The 15764-nt window shown below is 44.8% G+C and overlaps 1 protein-coding gene across 4 annotated transcripts; it reads right to left on the reverse strand.

The window, feature by feature from the left end:
• Window positions 1–3391: 3391 nt before the first annotated feature.
• RSAD1 (radical S-adenosyl methionine domain containing 1) lies at window positions 3392–14164 on the reverse strand. Of its 4 annotated transcripts, XM_083487230.1 has the most exons (10): window positions 13365–13495; window positions 12498–12624; window positions 12028–12161; window positions 11420–11624; window positions 10402–10767; window positions 8936–8999; window positions 8565–8712; window positions 7325–7379; window positions 4651–4754; window positions 3392–4538 (listed from the first exon to the last, which is right to left on the reverse strand). In XM_083487230.1, exons 3-10 carry the CDS (start codon window positions 12084–12086, stop codon window positions 4424–4426), a joined length of 1116 nt encoding a protein of 371 aa, XP_083343356.1. In that variant the 5' UTR covers window positions 12087–12161; window positions 12498–12624; window positions 13365–13495; the 3' UTR covers window positions 3392–4423. The 4 variants fall into 4 exon arrangements, with proteins under 4 accessions (XP_083343356.1, XP_083343354.1, XP_083343355.1 ...); XM_083487228.1 differs by lacking the exons at window positions 12498–12624; window positions 13365–13495 and adding an exon at window positions 13892–14164; XM_083487229.1 differs by lacking the exons at window positions 12498–12624; window positions 13365–13495 and adding an exon at window positions 13503–13664.
• Between the last annotated feature and the right edge of the window lie 1600 nt (window positions 14165–15764).

Raw genomic sequence — 15764 nt, forward strand, 5'->3', positions numbered from 1 at the left:
TGTCAATGAGAAAAATAATTACCAGACTTTTAGAATACATCTGAAGGCAGCCCTGTTTAGGGAAGCTTTTAATGTTTAATAGGTTTTTGTATTTTAGTGTTCTATTGGAAGCCGCCCAGAGTGGCTGGGGAAACCCAGCCAGATGGGCGGGGTGTAAATATTATTATTATTATTATTATTATTATTATTATTATTATTATTATTATTATTATTATTATTATTACCTCTGCCAGTGGCGAGTTCACACACCAAGGCTCCAGTTGCAAGAGGAGCGGTAGGCTGGCCTTTCTGAACTCCAGAAACACCCAATCGGCTGCCTCCAACTCTTGAGCAAATCCCCCTTCCTTTTCACCTTCTAAAAATGGGAAGTAGCAGAGGGTGCGCCGCCCCCGCATGGATGCAAATACGCGAGCAAGTGGTATCGCCACCGCAGTTCGGGGGTTTTGGTACTTATTCCATTGTTTTCCCCGCCTACTCCATTGAGGCAGGCTTGTTTCTCCATAAACTCGGATATGACGGTGACAGGAAAAGTCCCATTAGTTTACATGTTTACCAAGTGATGTAAAAACGTAAGTGTTGCAGGAGACGCCCAATGAGCTCTTGACAGTTCCAAAATAAAATCCCAGCGTAGGAAATTCCACAAGGAAGAACTGGACTGGGAGGACACCCCTCCCCCAAAAAATATCCCCCCCCCCCCGTATTTGAGAATAAACATTTGTTTTAGGATAAGAGTTCTGCTACCTTACTAGCGATTATCATATGCAAAAAAATAAATTAATGGCCAAATCAAGTGATACTGCATTTAAAGAATTACCGGTAACAATTGTTAATTGTGTAGGTGGCTTTAAAAAGACAGGTGTGGGAGGCTTGAACACTTTGCTGCCTGCTGTCATTTGTTTTCTGGCAAATTATGCTGTTTTGGGGAGTGAGGGGACCAAAGCATGTAAATCAAAATGCCTATAATATTTTTTTTTAAGGGGGGGAGAAACTAAAATTGCAAAAGGAGAAAAAAAAGTCATAAACTGATAAACTGTTAGAGGGGAAATCATTGTATGTTGGCCATTTCTTTTCTTCTTTAAACCAGACCACACAGGTTCCCTGCATCAAATTCCATATGGGACAAATTATTTTGTATTTTATAGCTAGAATGTTTGAGTATTTAAATGATGGAATGCTCCTTTGGCTCATCCAGTTTAACTGTACACACATTTCCTTGCTCATATAATAGAAAGTTGTGTTCAGGGGATTATCTGAAAACATGTTCCCTTCTTTCCTTCAGTTAAATCTTGACCATGATTAGTCAGAAGCAAGTCTTGGTGATTTCTGTTTGAATCTCTGCCAAGCAAATATGTTCAGGATTCCAGCCTAAATTTCGAAATCATTTCTTCAAATCTAATTTAGCAGTGAGGTCTAAATACGCTTTGTGGTTCAAATAACAGAGGCACGAGATCATAAGGAGCTCTCCTGTTGCAAAGCTATTGTTGCCTCAACAGGTTCCAAACTTGCTTTGGGAAGGATGTGAGTAATAGACGTGTTCCTAGACTACAACTGTAATTTTGTGCAGTATGTCTTTGCCATACAACCATGTTGCTGAAGAGGCAACACCATATTATCAATTTAGCTAACTGGAGGAGTCTAGCACAAACTAAAGGCAACCCTCAACTATTTGCTATGCAGATATATCCTATGGCTCTTCGGCTTGTTCTTTCTTCCCATGGTTTTCACCACATTGTTCCTATTTTCCCATCTTTAACTGACTGTCTTGTTCATATAAACTTCTCTTATACAGCCATTTCCCCTTTTAATTTGTCAACCCTTTTGCCTCCTCTTTTTTTATTCCCACATTACTTCTGCTGGTTCTGTTTTCCTGTTCAATCTTGGCTTCTATGCCATATCTGCCCTCACCCCCCTATTGTTATTAATTGAATTCCCTTCCCACCAAAATCCACACTATGCCATCTTCCAGCCCCTCTGTCTGAAATGTACTTTTTTCTATTAGAACTCTCCCCCCCCTTCTCTTCTGCACCCCGCTCCAACAGCCCATTATCTCCTATATTTTATGTCCTTATCTCTCCTTTTCCTTACATGTCTATTTTAAATTATAAGCTGGCGGGCAGGGAATGTGTCTGCTTGTCCTATTTACATTGCAGATTCTATATCTTAGCTACTGCAAGGAGGAGAATGGCAAATATTAAAGACTGTTAGTCATAGTAAATCTATTAAAAAGTTATGTGCACACTAGTGAAGAGTAGATGGAAATCCAGCGTAAAAAGAAGCTGCAATTAAAGCTGTAATTATTCCACTTTAAGTTTAATTCCTGCCCTAGTAGTTTACTCCTGCCTCCCAGAGTGATTGTAATAAGCTTTAATTGCTTTACTGATTTTAATCAGCCCTTAGATGTGAGTGTGTTTGTCTCTCTCCCTGCATTTGGAAAGAAGAGGCAGTTTTTCATGAGAGAGATTATACACACACAAACCCCTGATGGGTAAGTTAGAAATGACCTAGCAGCCCATTTACCTCTATGCAATTGTACCAAGGTGCAAAACTCCCAAACTTTTTTTGCATGTTTAGTGAAGCTGTGTTTGGTGTAGTTACCCCACTTACAAGTCTGTTTTATTTAGGATCTAAATCTCACCCTGCAACAAATTTCCTGTGTGGCTTACAAGAAATTATTTTTAAAGCCTATCCTGCGGCAAGAAAACCAACAGCACAGGAGATTGCTAGGCTTGTTCCCTTAAAAAGCAGCATTAAAGTAGTTTCACCTCAGGAATCTTATTCAATTTTGGCAAAACAAAAACCACATACTAAGTAAGAACTTTTCACCAGGTTGGTGAGATGAACTTTAAGCTGCATAATGTTGCTTTGATTCCAGGTCTTTCCATGCTTCTGCCATATTATTTTACATATTTTAAATTATTTTCACAATTAAGGTGCAAAAGCTCCAGGCATAATATTTAAAAAGAGCCTGTTAGTCTCTGGAACTGAATTTTATTGATGTTTTAAAAGTTCTGTTGTTTGTGTGCTTTTAAGAATAAAATGAAACAGTATAAGAGAGCTTGATTTGGTCTTTGGCTGTTGGGTGAGCCCAAGACAACTTATGTGCATATCAGCAAATCAGATACTGGCTCAGCAATTAGTCTTGTACTTCCAACGCGCTTCAGGTCAGCTGTCCTTTTTAATTTATTTTTCCAAACTATCCTGTTCATGTGATCATCCTTCCCTTCATTACCTTCAAAATCCAGTGCAGCATTGTTCCAGGGAATGAGCACAAGGAAGTTTCCTGGTGACATCATAGGAGGCCAGCCAACCAGCAGTGTGCATCAAGTTAGCTGACACACCTTTGCACACCCCACCTTCCCAGTGGATGAACCTGAGCAGAAAAGACATGTCATGTTTCTGTTTCCGTTTTTATTATTATTATCACCGGTCTCTGTGTTACTGTGTTAGCCAGTAAATGCAAAATGGAGCACGTTTGCTGCTGCACGGAGTCCATGCATGGGAGTTTGTATATAATGTGTATAAAACCTAACTGAACTCTTTATTTCATTTGTCAAATAAATTAGCTGGAGTCATTTGAATTCCACCGCGGTTCTCAAAATGTGCGACTATAATCTCCACACACAACCAAAATTATATCTAGTAGGAAACTTGAAGCTCATCTAGCCAACATACCGTATTTTTTGCTCTATAAGACTCACTTTTTCCCTCCTAAAAAGTAAGGGGAAATGTGTGTGCGTCTTATGGAGCGAATGCAGGCTGTGAAGCTATCCCAGAAGCCAGAACAGCAAGAGGGATTGCTGCTTTCACCGCGCAGCGATCCCTCTTGTTGTTCTGGCTTCTGAGATTCAGAATATTTTTTTTCTTGTTTTCCTCCTCCAAAAACTAGGTGCGTCTTGTGGTCTGGTGCGTCTTATAGAGCGAAAAATATGGTGCTTTCTCAATTTAAATCACCCCTGAAATATAGTCATCCTACCTCTGAAGTATAAGTTTGCACTGTGCTTTTAGCCATGGGTTTAATGGACAATGGTTGAAATTTCATCCTATGTAGAAAGTTACTTGTTCAGCCTGTTGGACCTGTGATTAGTGACGCCATCAGGGCAAGCCACCTGAGGATGTGGGCCCTACCCCTGTACAGATCAATGCCCTGCATTCCATTTTGTTGCCTTGTTTTACCCTCCTTGCTACTAACATCATGAGAATGCTGTGGTTCCATAACGTGTATTTCATCTGCAAGGCTCATGGTCATTATCCCAGCTTTAGTAGGTGGAGAAAATGAGATCAAGATGGCTAAATTACTATCCCCGGATGGTAGTGTGAGTCAGTGCACAAGGTTGGAACATTCCTAATCCCTAGTGTCCTGCCCTACCCAGTATAAGGCTGCTTCCTGCGATCCTTTACTTCTTAAGGAACCTAAGTAGGGACTTCAGGTTTGATTGAACGTTTTTTCTCTTTCCACCCAGGCTTTCTGGAACTGGTTGAGAAGTGTCAGCAGCAGAGAATCCAACACAGCCAGGCCTCTCCAAGAACACCTAAGTCCCCTGCAAAAAAACAAACCAATCCCCACCGACAAGGACATGGATTAATCTTCCACAGCAGACAACAGCATCTTTCTTCACAGAGAAACATGATGAACCCATAGGGGCCCCTTACTTGTCGTCTAGAAGCAGCAAACCGCCCTCCTCCAGCTCTTTCACTTCCTCCGATTCTCCAAATGCATCCCACAGGCTGAGGTCAGGGGCAAATTGCAGCCAGTGCTGTAGAAAAGAAATGCTGCTAGGATGGGTGTTGCTCGATAGTTTCGAGAATTTGCTTTGCAGTTGATGTCCTATCAGAACACTAATGAGTGGGAGGTGGGGGGGGAATGCGACTTCCAAATGTCAATTATAAAGTCCTCGCAATGAATTCCTCAGCCTCTCATATACTTTTAAGACCATATGATGGGGCCCTGCTCTGGTTGCTCCCCTCCGCCACCAGAGTTTAAACTGGTGTCCTCAAGAAGTTAGACCTATTCTCTTGCGGCACATCCTCAAGGATGCTCTAGCTCCCTAGAAATTTTCAGGAAGTGCAGTAACTCCCCCCCCCCCCCAACAGCCTCCCATTCTGCTATCAAGTTTGCATATAACACTACACCAAACAAACCATGGCTTAGTGTGATTGTTCCTGGAGAGCGCTCCTCCCCCTGCTGCACTGCTGTGAGCTAAGCCTTCCCTTGGCTAAGCATGTTGTCTTAACCTAGGCTTTGGGTTTGCCTGCTCCAGCCAAATTACAAGCTATAAACCCAGAACACCCCATAGTTACAGCTCATGGCTTGACTGGAGCGACACAAACCTCAAGCCTGGGTTCAGATGACACCCTAAGCCAAGGCATGGCTTGGCTCACAGCAGTGCGACGGCAGCAGCAAGATGGAAGCAGCAGCAGCAAAATGGCTGTGATTTCTCCATTTGCACTAAGCCATAGTTTGTATTATGTGCAACCCAGCACTACATATTGCTTGAAATATATCATTTACCGATTTTATGAGTTGTTGATTTATGAGTTGTTGTAAATTGGTTTTTTATGGTCTTCTGGCTACCTTTGGAGACTCCTAACACCAAAAGGCAAGAAGCAATGTACATACGTAAAAATAAATAAATTCTTTTTTGCTTTCCCCCCCTTCTGTCCTTGGCAACCAGCATTCAAGCTAGCATATCTTTCTGAAATCCTAGGTTGACTGCATCTTTGTAATGAAGGTCAGTAACTGAGCGGCCATGCCAGTTGCTAAAACAGAATCTAGATGCTAGTTTGGTGGCAAACCCATATTTGAATGCCAACACCCCTTTTATATTGTTGGCAACAAACCATCGTTGGGAGTAAGCCTGGTAAGTTAAGTTGTAGCAAGGGTGGAAGTATATTGTTGTTTTCATCTCAGCCTGCACTGGGATTGTGCAAAATTGTCCAGCGGTTTCTAGATTTCTACCATAACCAAAATATGCTAAGCAATTTGGCAAGCTTGAATCGGTTTGATTTTCAAAGCTTGACTTCACCATTTTTGTGTTTGTTGGAGGGGTGAAGATTTAGGGCAGGAATGGGAAACATGACCCTCCCAATGTTGAACTTGGCTCCCATCATGTCGGACCACCAGCCATGTTGGCTGGGATTGATGGGAGCTGGAGTCCCAGGAACATCTGGAGAGCCCCATGGTCCCAGTTCCTGGTGTAGCTTACAGTACTACTCAACAAGATGCCTGACACAGCACTGCTGCCAAATTAAGAAGCTCAGTGTTGAGTTGTTTTTCCCCACCCTAGTAATGCTTTTGGTCAGAAATAACCATGTTATTTTCCTTTTCTTTCCTGCTCCCAGTGTACATAACTGGATGCTGCTGATAGATGCAAGGAAACAAATATAACTCTGAATAAAAGTTGGAGAGAGAGAAAGGTGCAGGGGGTTGCTTTAAAGGTAAAGGCAAAGGACCCCTGACAGTTAAGTCCAGTCGCTAACGACTCTGGGGTTGCAGTGCCCATATTGCTTTACTGGCCGAGGGAGTCACCGTTTGTCCACATACAGTTTTTCCAGGTCATGTTTCCTGCTTGGCAGGGGGTTGGACTTGATGGCCCTTGTGGTCTCTTCCAACTCTATGATTCTATGATTCTATGACTAAGCCAGTTCTGGCGAAAGCAGAGCACTGTACAGAAACGCCGTTTACCTTCCCGCCGGAGCGGTACCTATTTATCTACTTGCATTTGATGTGCTTTCAAACTGCTAGGTTGGCAGGAGTTGGGACCGAGCATCGGGAGCTAACCCCGTCACAGGGATTCGAACCGCCAACCTTCCGATCGGCAAGCCCTAGGCTCAGTGGTTTAGACCACAGCGCCACCCACGTCCCTGTGGGTTGCTTTAGGCAACAGCTAATTCTCTCCTTGTTGGACCACTGAAAGCAACGTGTGTTTTAAGGAAAATAAACCGAGGGCGGGGAAAATCTGCAGTTCCTAAAATTGAGAGCCTCGTGGCCAGTGGAAATCCCACAAAGGTTATTTCCAGCTTTCATTCATTTAGCAACCACAACCAGCAGGTTTTTCAAAGCTTTCTCCAAAAGGAATAAAAATCCAATCTTTTAAAAGCAGATTCAAACCACTGGTGCTGGTCACGTATTTTGCTTCTTGGCCACTCATTTCTCTTTAATTCTTTTGATTCTACCTGCTGAGTACCTTGTGGAAAAGACAGAGAAAGTTCAGAAAAAGAGGAAGTAATAGGCCATTTCTGCCAAAAGCTCTGGAGTTAGGGCACTGAAAATTTCAGCCCCACCCAGTTGGCTGCAAGTGTAGTTGCTGGCACAATCACACCTCACCTTGTGTGTAATTCCTATATCCATACGAAGCCCCAACATCAGAACCTCTTCCAGTCTGCAAAGGAGACAGTCACAGGGTAACATAACACAAGGACATAGAACTCTCTAGCAACCTAGGAATACGGTAGTCACCAGAAACCTGTACTGCTTTTTCTGCACACACCATTCCTAGCAACTGTAGCAGATTAGCTTAGACCAGGCATGGCCAAACTTGGCCCTCCAGCTGTTTTGGGACTACAATTCCCATCATCCCTGACCACTGGTCCTGTTAGCTAGGGATGATGGGAGTTGTAGTCCCAAAACATCTAGAGGGCCAAGTTTGGCTATGTCTGGCCTACGCAGAGGACACATGCTCTGAACCAACTTCACCTGCTATTTCAAGCATTATATACATATTAAAACATATTTGCCTAGATCAGTTTCCCAAACTTAGGTCTCCAGCTGTTGTTGGACTACAATTCTCATAATCCCCAGCTACCAGGACCAGTGGCCGGGGATGATGTGAACTGTAGTCCAAAAGCGGCTGGAGCCCCAAGTTTGGGAAACCCTGGCCCAGCTGAAGGGTGGAGAGATGTGTATGCATAGAAGCCTCTGGATTCTCCACAGCTGAAATGTAGCCACCATATCAAAGATAAGAGTCACTGTGGCTCCATCCATTCCTTGCCTCTGGCCCCACCCACCACTGCCACCCTAAAAGATTGACTTGAGGGAATGAGGCCCTTGAGCTGAAAATCCTCCCCTCCCCCTTCTTTAGAGTGTTCAAAGCATTTCACATGGATTTTCTCAGAAATCCTAACAGCAATGTAATGTAGGTCTTAGTACAATGGTACCTCGGGTTAAGTACTTAATTCATTCCGGAGGTCCGTCCTTAACCTGAAACTGTTCTTAACCTGAAGCACCATTTTAGCTAATGGAGCCTCCTGCTGCCGCCGCGCTACCAGAGCACGATTTCTGTTCTCATCCTGAAGCAAAGTTCTTAACCCAAGGTACTATTTTTGGGTTAGCGGAGTCTGTAACCTGAAACGTATGTAACCTGAAGCATATGTAACCCAAGGTACCACTGTATTCCCCTATTGCAGATGGGGGCCTAAGCAGCCATGGCATGCCTATGGGCAACTACTGAGTTCGTGGTCAAGTCAAAACTTGAATCCAAGGTGTTCCCGCTGCAATACCATGGTTTGAAGGAATTCTACTCAAATTCATGGGATAAAACTGCCTCCTCGCCTCCCCTTCTGCTTACATATCCAGTTTGCTGAGTTCAGTCCGCTTCCGGGTCCCGTGCCCAACGGCCAACACCTCCTTCATCCATACATCTGGCTCCAAAGTCTGTATCCTGGCCTCCCGATGGACCTTGCCATCTCCCCATGGCACAAATCTCCCATGGGCACCTAGGAAAGAGGCAGCCAGGGCTGTGGCTTAATTCTTCGTCTCTAGAGGGTATGGGAAGCAAATGTGCATAACTGCCCAGCCATCAGATGGCTGAGGCCATCTTTCCCCAACAACTCATGTCTAACATGAAGCACAGCTAAAATGGTGCCATCTGAAAAAGCACTTTGGAGAGCCCAGATTGGGAAGCGGCTGGCCCCTCTCATCTCCCCAAGCAATGCTCACCTGGTCCAATCCCGATATATTGACTCCCTTGCCAATAGGACAGGTTGTGGGTACTAAGTGCCCCCTGCAGGGGAAAAAAACAACAGAACAGCATAACCACTAAGGAATAGGTAGTCCAGTGTTACACCATGCTGGGCACCCTTTAGCCACTGACTCCTGAGGACGCTCAGCAACTCAGTGGATCCAGCATTCAAGTTTTGTGAGAAAGTGGAAAGCTCAGATTTAAAGCTCTCTCTTGGGATGGGAACTAAGCCTTCTGACTATCAGTCTCAGCCTGTGCCTACTGCGTTCCATAACATGCTCTGTTCTTTGCTAAGAAGGCATCCTCAGAGCATGTTTGCTTCACTTCTGTAGCTGGATAATATTCTTCTCTTTACACACACACACACACACACACACACACACACAATCAAGCAAGCAAGCTTATTTCATTATCTGAAATTATTTTGTCTACTCCCTTCTGCTTAGGCCAGAGGAACCCCGCCACCAATCCATCTGAAGTCTGGATGAGACCCATGGGTGCTTCTCTGCATATCCCCTTTGGGGGGATTGTTTTGTGGTTTTTTGGGAGTGGTTGCAACTGAAGAGGGAAGGGTTAACCATATCCTGCAACCCCCACACTGAAAAAAGCTCCTCTTGCTTGTCAGGCTTGAAAACTCACTCTCCCTCTCTCTCTCTCTCTCTCTCTCTCTCTCTCTCTCTCTCTGTGTGTGTGTGTGTGTGTGTGTGTGACAGCACACGGGGAGGTTAACCATTCCCTTAGCAGCTATGACCCTCAACCCCAGTTACCCTCCACCTGTGGCAATTGTGTTGAAAAAAAGTCTTCCAGTGACTCCAATGGGAAGCTGTTTTCAAGTTTAGCTGTTGTATATGTGTGTGTGAGAGCGAGATCTTTGTGGAGACTGCAACTCCAATGCTTTTTCAAGCCTAATTATTTGGAGGTGTGGTCAGAGTGTGTGTGTTGGGGTGGGAAGAAAACAAACATGAATGGGTATTGGTATGGTCTGTATTATACGTGAGAATGGACGGAAGTGGGTGACATTGGTGTGTATGAATTGGTGTGTGGGAAAGATTCACAATGTTTGGATGCTGCCCTTGGACTGAGTAAGGTCCCCACTCCTGATTTAAGCTATACAGTGGTGCCTCACAAGACGAAATTAATCTGTTCCGCGAGTCTCTTCGTCTTGCGGTTTTTTCGTCTTGCGAAGCACGGCTATTAGCAGCTTAGCGGCTATTAGCAGCTTAGCGGCTATTAACGGCTTAGCGGCTTAAAGAAAAAGGAAACAAACTCGCAAGAACTCGCAAGACGTTTTGTCTTGCGAAGCAAGCCCATAGGGAAATTCGTCTTGAGGAACGACTCAAAAAACGGAAAACTCTTTCGTCTTGCGTGTTTTTTGTCTTGCGAGGCATTCGTCTTGCGAGGTACCACTGTATAGCAGAGGTTCTAGGCAAAGTAACAGACTTACATTCCTAGCAAAATTGGAGACCTCGTACTGATGGAAACCTGAATTTTGCAACACATGCCGGGAGCACTCGTACATCTCTGATACTACATCCGGATCAGGCATGGGCAGGGAGCCCTGGTGGACTTGCTTGAAAAGCGAAGTTCCCCTCTCCAGTGTCAGCTGGTAGAGAGAGATGTGGTCATCACACACAGTGAGCATTTCCTCCAGACCCTGGATCCACGATGCATTGGTCTGACCCGGGAGTCCAAATATGAGGTCAATGGAAGTACGGCCTGCAAAGAGTTTCTTGGCTTCTTCTAAAGTTTGCAGAGCGTCACAAGATGTGTGGTTCCTTCCAAGGAGTTTCAGTTCAGTATTATTAAGTGACTGTGGATGAGGACGGGAAAACATGAGTATATTTGCCTCATTTATCAGGAGAAGAAGAAGTAGTGCAAGTGTTGGGAAAGAGATATGAGTAAGGCAAGAGTGAAAACACTATTAGAGCATGAAGATTTTTGAATGTCAGGTGCAAGCAAGAACCAATGGGAGCAAAATGTGAAGAGTCTGGTGGCCAAAAAACAGTTTGTGCAAGAGATTTCCCATTTCCTCCCTCTCCCCTTTGAAATACATTCTTGGGGGGGTTGTGTTTTAACTCCTTCCCTGACTGAAACCTCACACTGATCCCCAGGTTGTTGTTTGCTTTCTCCCTTGCCAAAGTTAACTCTTACTTTTAAAATTGTGGATGTAGAAAAATAGTAACAGGAAAGGAATTTCTCACAGGTCAGATTGGTGGTTATCCTGGACTATTCTGAGATATTTATTCCATAAGTAACTGTTTGCTGTTTCTGGCATACTATGGGCAGGAAAGGGGAGGAAGAGAGATGCTGATAAATAGAGTGGCAAGCTCAACCATTTTTGACAAATGCAAGTTGCCAAACATTTCCATAAATGCTTTTTAGAAACTTCTCCCAAAAGGAATATTGTAACTGGATCAGCACAGATTAATACAGCCCTGAAAGCAATGCACCCGTCACCTCACCTGGACACCAATGGAGAGGCGATTGACACCAGCTTTCTGGAACTCAGCCAGGCACGAGGCATCTGCTGAAGTGGGATTGGCTTCCAGTGTAACCTCAGTGCCTTCTGCTAAATGGGCACACTGGGAGACAGTGTCCAGGACAGCAGCAATGGTGAGCGGGTTGGCCAGGCTTGGCGTCCCTCCACCAAAGAACACTGATGTGATTCTGCAAAACCAAGGAGAGGGTGAGAGGGACATATCTGAGGAACCCACAGTGTTGAGCCATATACGTCTCAGCCATACATCTCATTGCCTTTTTTTTGTCTACTGCTTTTCAATAAAATAAATAAATCTTCCTATAGCAGTTTACAAGCCGCTTAACAAATATACAACATAATGCTCCCACTGATCAGAAAGACTTCAAACCTCTGTAGGGTTTCACAAAAGCCACTGTCCTCTAATGGTGAAGTACTGAATATATTGGGCTTATCCCAAAACACTAAAATTCCCAACGCAAGAGCAGCTGCTGGCTTTGTTGTAAAACTCATCTCTTTCCCTTTCCTTCCAAAGTTCCCTGACTGTAAATCCTGACTGTTCAAAAGCTCCCCCTCATCTTCCACTATACTAACCTCTTGACTTGGCTGAGTTGGATCAGGGTCTGGGCCTCCTGAACAAGACAGTTCCTCATTTTCTGCTCATCAAGATTTCGGGGAATGTACTTGTTGAAGTTGCAGTAGCTGCAGCGTTTCTCACAGTAGGGCCACTAAGAGACCAAGGAAACAATAGAATTCTTATTTGTTAAGACCTAACACACTTTCTGGTACCTTCACCCTGCTGTGTCCTGCTATCGTCAACATCTTGCCAGACCAAAGCCTGTAACACTTCTAACTACCAAGAGGGGCAATCAATAAAATGGCTTGGAATGCAAAATATTTAACTCTGCACTCATTCTAAAGGCACATAGTGACCACCAGCATGTTTTAAAAACATGGTGGATTCAAAATACAAATATACTTATTGCACTATAGACTTAGTCCTACTCAACAGAGTTTAATCTCAGCCAATAAATGCCAGCCCAAGTAAAAAAACAACCACAAACCCATTTTATTTCATAAAGATGCTCTATCTCTAGCTTTGGCTAAACTTCAAAGGCTTTCCATTCATCGTGACCATCATGTCTTTCAGTCCGTATATTTGTGGGCAGGTGAAATGTTTAAGAGAGGACTCTACAAAGGAGTTATGTGGGAAATTTAACCTGGGGGTAAGCGGCATTGAATTCAATAGGACTTCCTTCTGTGGAGATATGTTTAGTATTGCATTATGAATTATGCTTGGGAAAAGGATGATTGCTGGAGGAAGTGTAGCACAAGGCAACCTAGTCTTCTACACTTGCTATGACAACGCCCCAGAATGAACTTGTTCTGAAATAGAATCAGTTGTGGTTCCAAACACAAATTTGGAATTACATGGGGAAGAGCAAGAACAGAATGGTTTTTTAATACCAATTCACAGAAAGTCAGCACAGGTGGTTTTCCAGGACTCTTTCCTGAAGAGGGCCTCCAAAAATAACCCAATTACTCATGGGAATGTGTTACATATATTCTTTCTGATGCGTTAGGTTTTGTTGTTTTTAAGATGTAGGAGCATTCCTATAACCCCCCTCAGCTGGAAATCATATCATACTGCTCAGGAAGCAACAGCCTGTCATGCTAATGATGTGCATTTTGCCTCTTAAATAGACAGAAAAAAAGACAAAAGCAGACATGGAAGAGTGAAGGCAAGGAAAGACTGTCAACTATGAGAGAGGTGTGCTTAGTTTGGGGTAAAATGCCACGTTGCCACGTATTTCTGTTTCAGAGGAAGTCTATTGGGCTTTTGGCTGAGCAGAATCCATTATACACTTCTTAGAAACTAGATCAGGTAGATAAATCTCTATGGATCTGAACACACACACACACACACACACTGATCTGTCCGCAATATTTTCCCTCCTCAGTTATGGTGCAACTCTCTTTGAGTCATAACCATCTGGGTTGTGATGGTAAAACACATGCAAGTCCTCAGTAAGAGGGGGTCGGGGGGTGAATGGAAGAGACATTATCACCATCATGAACATGCGCAGAGTGAGAACCGATCCGTCGAGGAAGCGCACTGTACTTGCACCAGTTCAGACCCCACGCAAGCGCACTGGAGGTGAGGGAAAGAGGCCTGCAAAGGAAACAGGGCAAACCCTCCTTCCGGACTTAGAGAACGCCTAAGGAACGGCGCATGCGCACTTTACTAAAAAGGGTGTGTGGAAGGTATCCCCGGCAGTCGATTTGGCGGGAGTTACTCAGCGCCTCAGGAAAAGGAGGAGCAGCTTTACTTCGCGGTCCGCATGCGCAAAAGTCCGTTTTACAACGCTCGCGGGGAAGCCGGCGTGCGCAAGCGCATAAAATGTTTCCCCCCTGTCTCGCGCGCGGTGAATCGCGTTCCGCTTCCCGCCGGACTCACGTGGACGTAGAGCGCGGCGGTCGCCGCCGCTTCCGGAGCAGGAGGCCGAGGGCGGAGCTGCGCGGCGGAGGCGCCTCCGAAGGGCCTCTCTGGCGGCGGCCGAACTGCCCTTAGGCCAGCCGGGAGCGCCGCCCTGAGCTTGCCAAGGGCGCCCATGCCGCTCCGCGCTGCTCTTCCGCCACCTGACGGGCGGAGGCGACGAGGAGTCCGCCCCTAGCGACGGGGAGGGCGGGGGGCGAGAGAGGCTGGGTTCCGCTGGAGCTTCTCTGGCCCACGTTGCTTTGCACAGTAAAAAATAAATAAATAATGCGGTTTTCTATAATAAAAAAAACCCGGCCCCTTCTCTGCAAGGATCTAGCATGAGAACTCGCAGGATGGCGGTTAACGGAAGTGTAGCTCGCTAAGCATGTGCAGAGTGCGCTTTATAGTTTTCAGCACTCATCGAGCGTTATCTCGCGCGCGCGCACGTAACCCTGGGATGGGTTGGTTGCATAGCTGTCAGCTTTCAGATTTGAAAATACAGTAAGGGATCAGCAGCCTCACCTGTCCCGGGGACAGTCTATGGGATATCTAACAATCCGGGATAGGTTGACAGCTATGGTTGGCTGGCATGTCAGCACTAGACCTGGGGACAACCGTTATTATTTCTTCGCCTGACCCGCCTCAGAGGGGGGTTGGGAGAATATAAATTTGCAGGAGAGGAGGAGGAAGTGGGGGGCGGTAGGGACTGCGCAAAACTCTGCTTGGAAGATGAGTGGAATTCTATAGATAGATTCATAGGTAGGTGTGTGTGTGTTATCTCACATAAATCTAGAGCCAAGTTTTCAATACAAATATAGACCCTCAGCGCTTGTAGGACTCATTTATGAAACTTCTGGTTTGGCTTTTTGGAAATAGCCCCAGAACTGTTTGCTGAAGTGTCTGGTAGTGACAGGCAGTGGGGATCATGGAAACAAGCAAAGCACGTGGCTTTCCCTAAAGTATCCCAGGAAATGTACTCCTTACAGAGGTTCAGCACCCTTAACAAACTAGTCCCCAGGGTTCTTAGGGGGATGTCAACGTGCTTTCAATGTATGTTGTATACACAGCCATGGACAATCTTCTCCATTGCCTTGGCACTTCACCCCATTTACCCTCATTAACCCGTGAAACAGGACACACCTAGGAAAAACAGAATAAAAACGTAATAACGACCTTTGAAAAGCCCTAGGGCATGGAGTTATTTACTCCGGACACTTTTTTTATTTTAGCTGAATCAATATGTAGGTTATGCTATATCAGGCATAGCCAAAGTCCGTTTCAGGAACTTTGATTGGCCCCCACGGCCCTTCTCTTCATCAAGTCTGGCCCTCTTTGAAAAAAGTTTGGACACCACTGTGTTATATAAAGCACATGAAGTACAGTACCTTGAATTGGTGGGTCAACATCTGTGGTATCATGTGCAAGCCATTGAAATGACTACAGTTCCAGCAGCTAGACAGCAGATGGCTCACCTATGCTTTCTGGAGGCAGTGCGGTCACTTGGTAGCTATTAAGAGTACAACCCAAAAATATCAGATGCCTCTTAGTATTTCAGAAGACTCCCAACCATGGCAACAAAAGGTCAAGCAAATGAGAGGCTAGTTAGCGTCACACAAATACACAAACTGCCTGGCTTCTGGTCTTATTCAGATCTTTTAATACTGTACTTTAAAGTCCCAATTATCCACCCCTTAGGGGAGAACGTTATGCTACAGCTGCAAGAATGCATTCATATTCTCTCCCATGAATTCCCTCCTGCAAATAGAAAGTTGTCATTTGAGGGACGATTCATCCATGTAAAAATGGGGAAGTAGTTTCTGGATTTGTAGAAAAGTGTATACAATGAAATAAA

Source organism: Podarcis liolepis (genome assembly GCF_965112155.1).
Source record: "Podarcis liolepis genome assembly, chromosome: 2".
Lineage (NCBI taxonomy): Eukaryota > Metazoa > Chordata > Lepidosauria > Squamata > Lacertidae > Podarcis > Podarcis liolepis.

Excerpts from the sequence above, each read along its gene's own strand:
- RSAD1 (XM_083487228.1), bottom strand. The coding sequence starts at position 14,047 with ATGGGCGCCCTTGGCAAGCTCAGGGCGGCGCTCCCGGCTGGCCTAAGG. Across the intron at positions 7,380-8,564 it reads GAACTCAGCAAACTGGATAT|ACTGGAAGAGGTTCTGATGT; the intron begins GTAAGCAGAAGG and ends TCTCCTTTGCAG. Across the intron at positions 4,539-4,650 it reads TTGCTGCTTCTAGACGACAA|GGGACTTAGGTGTTCTTGGA; the intron begins GTAAGGGGCCCC and ends GTTTTTTTGCAG.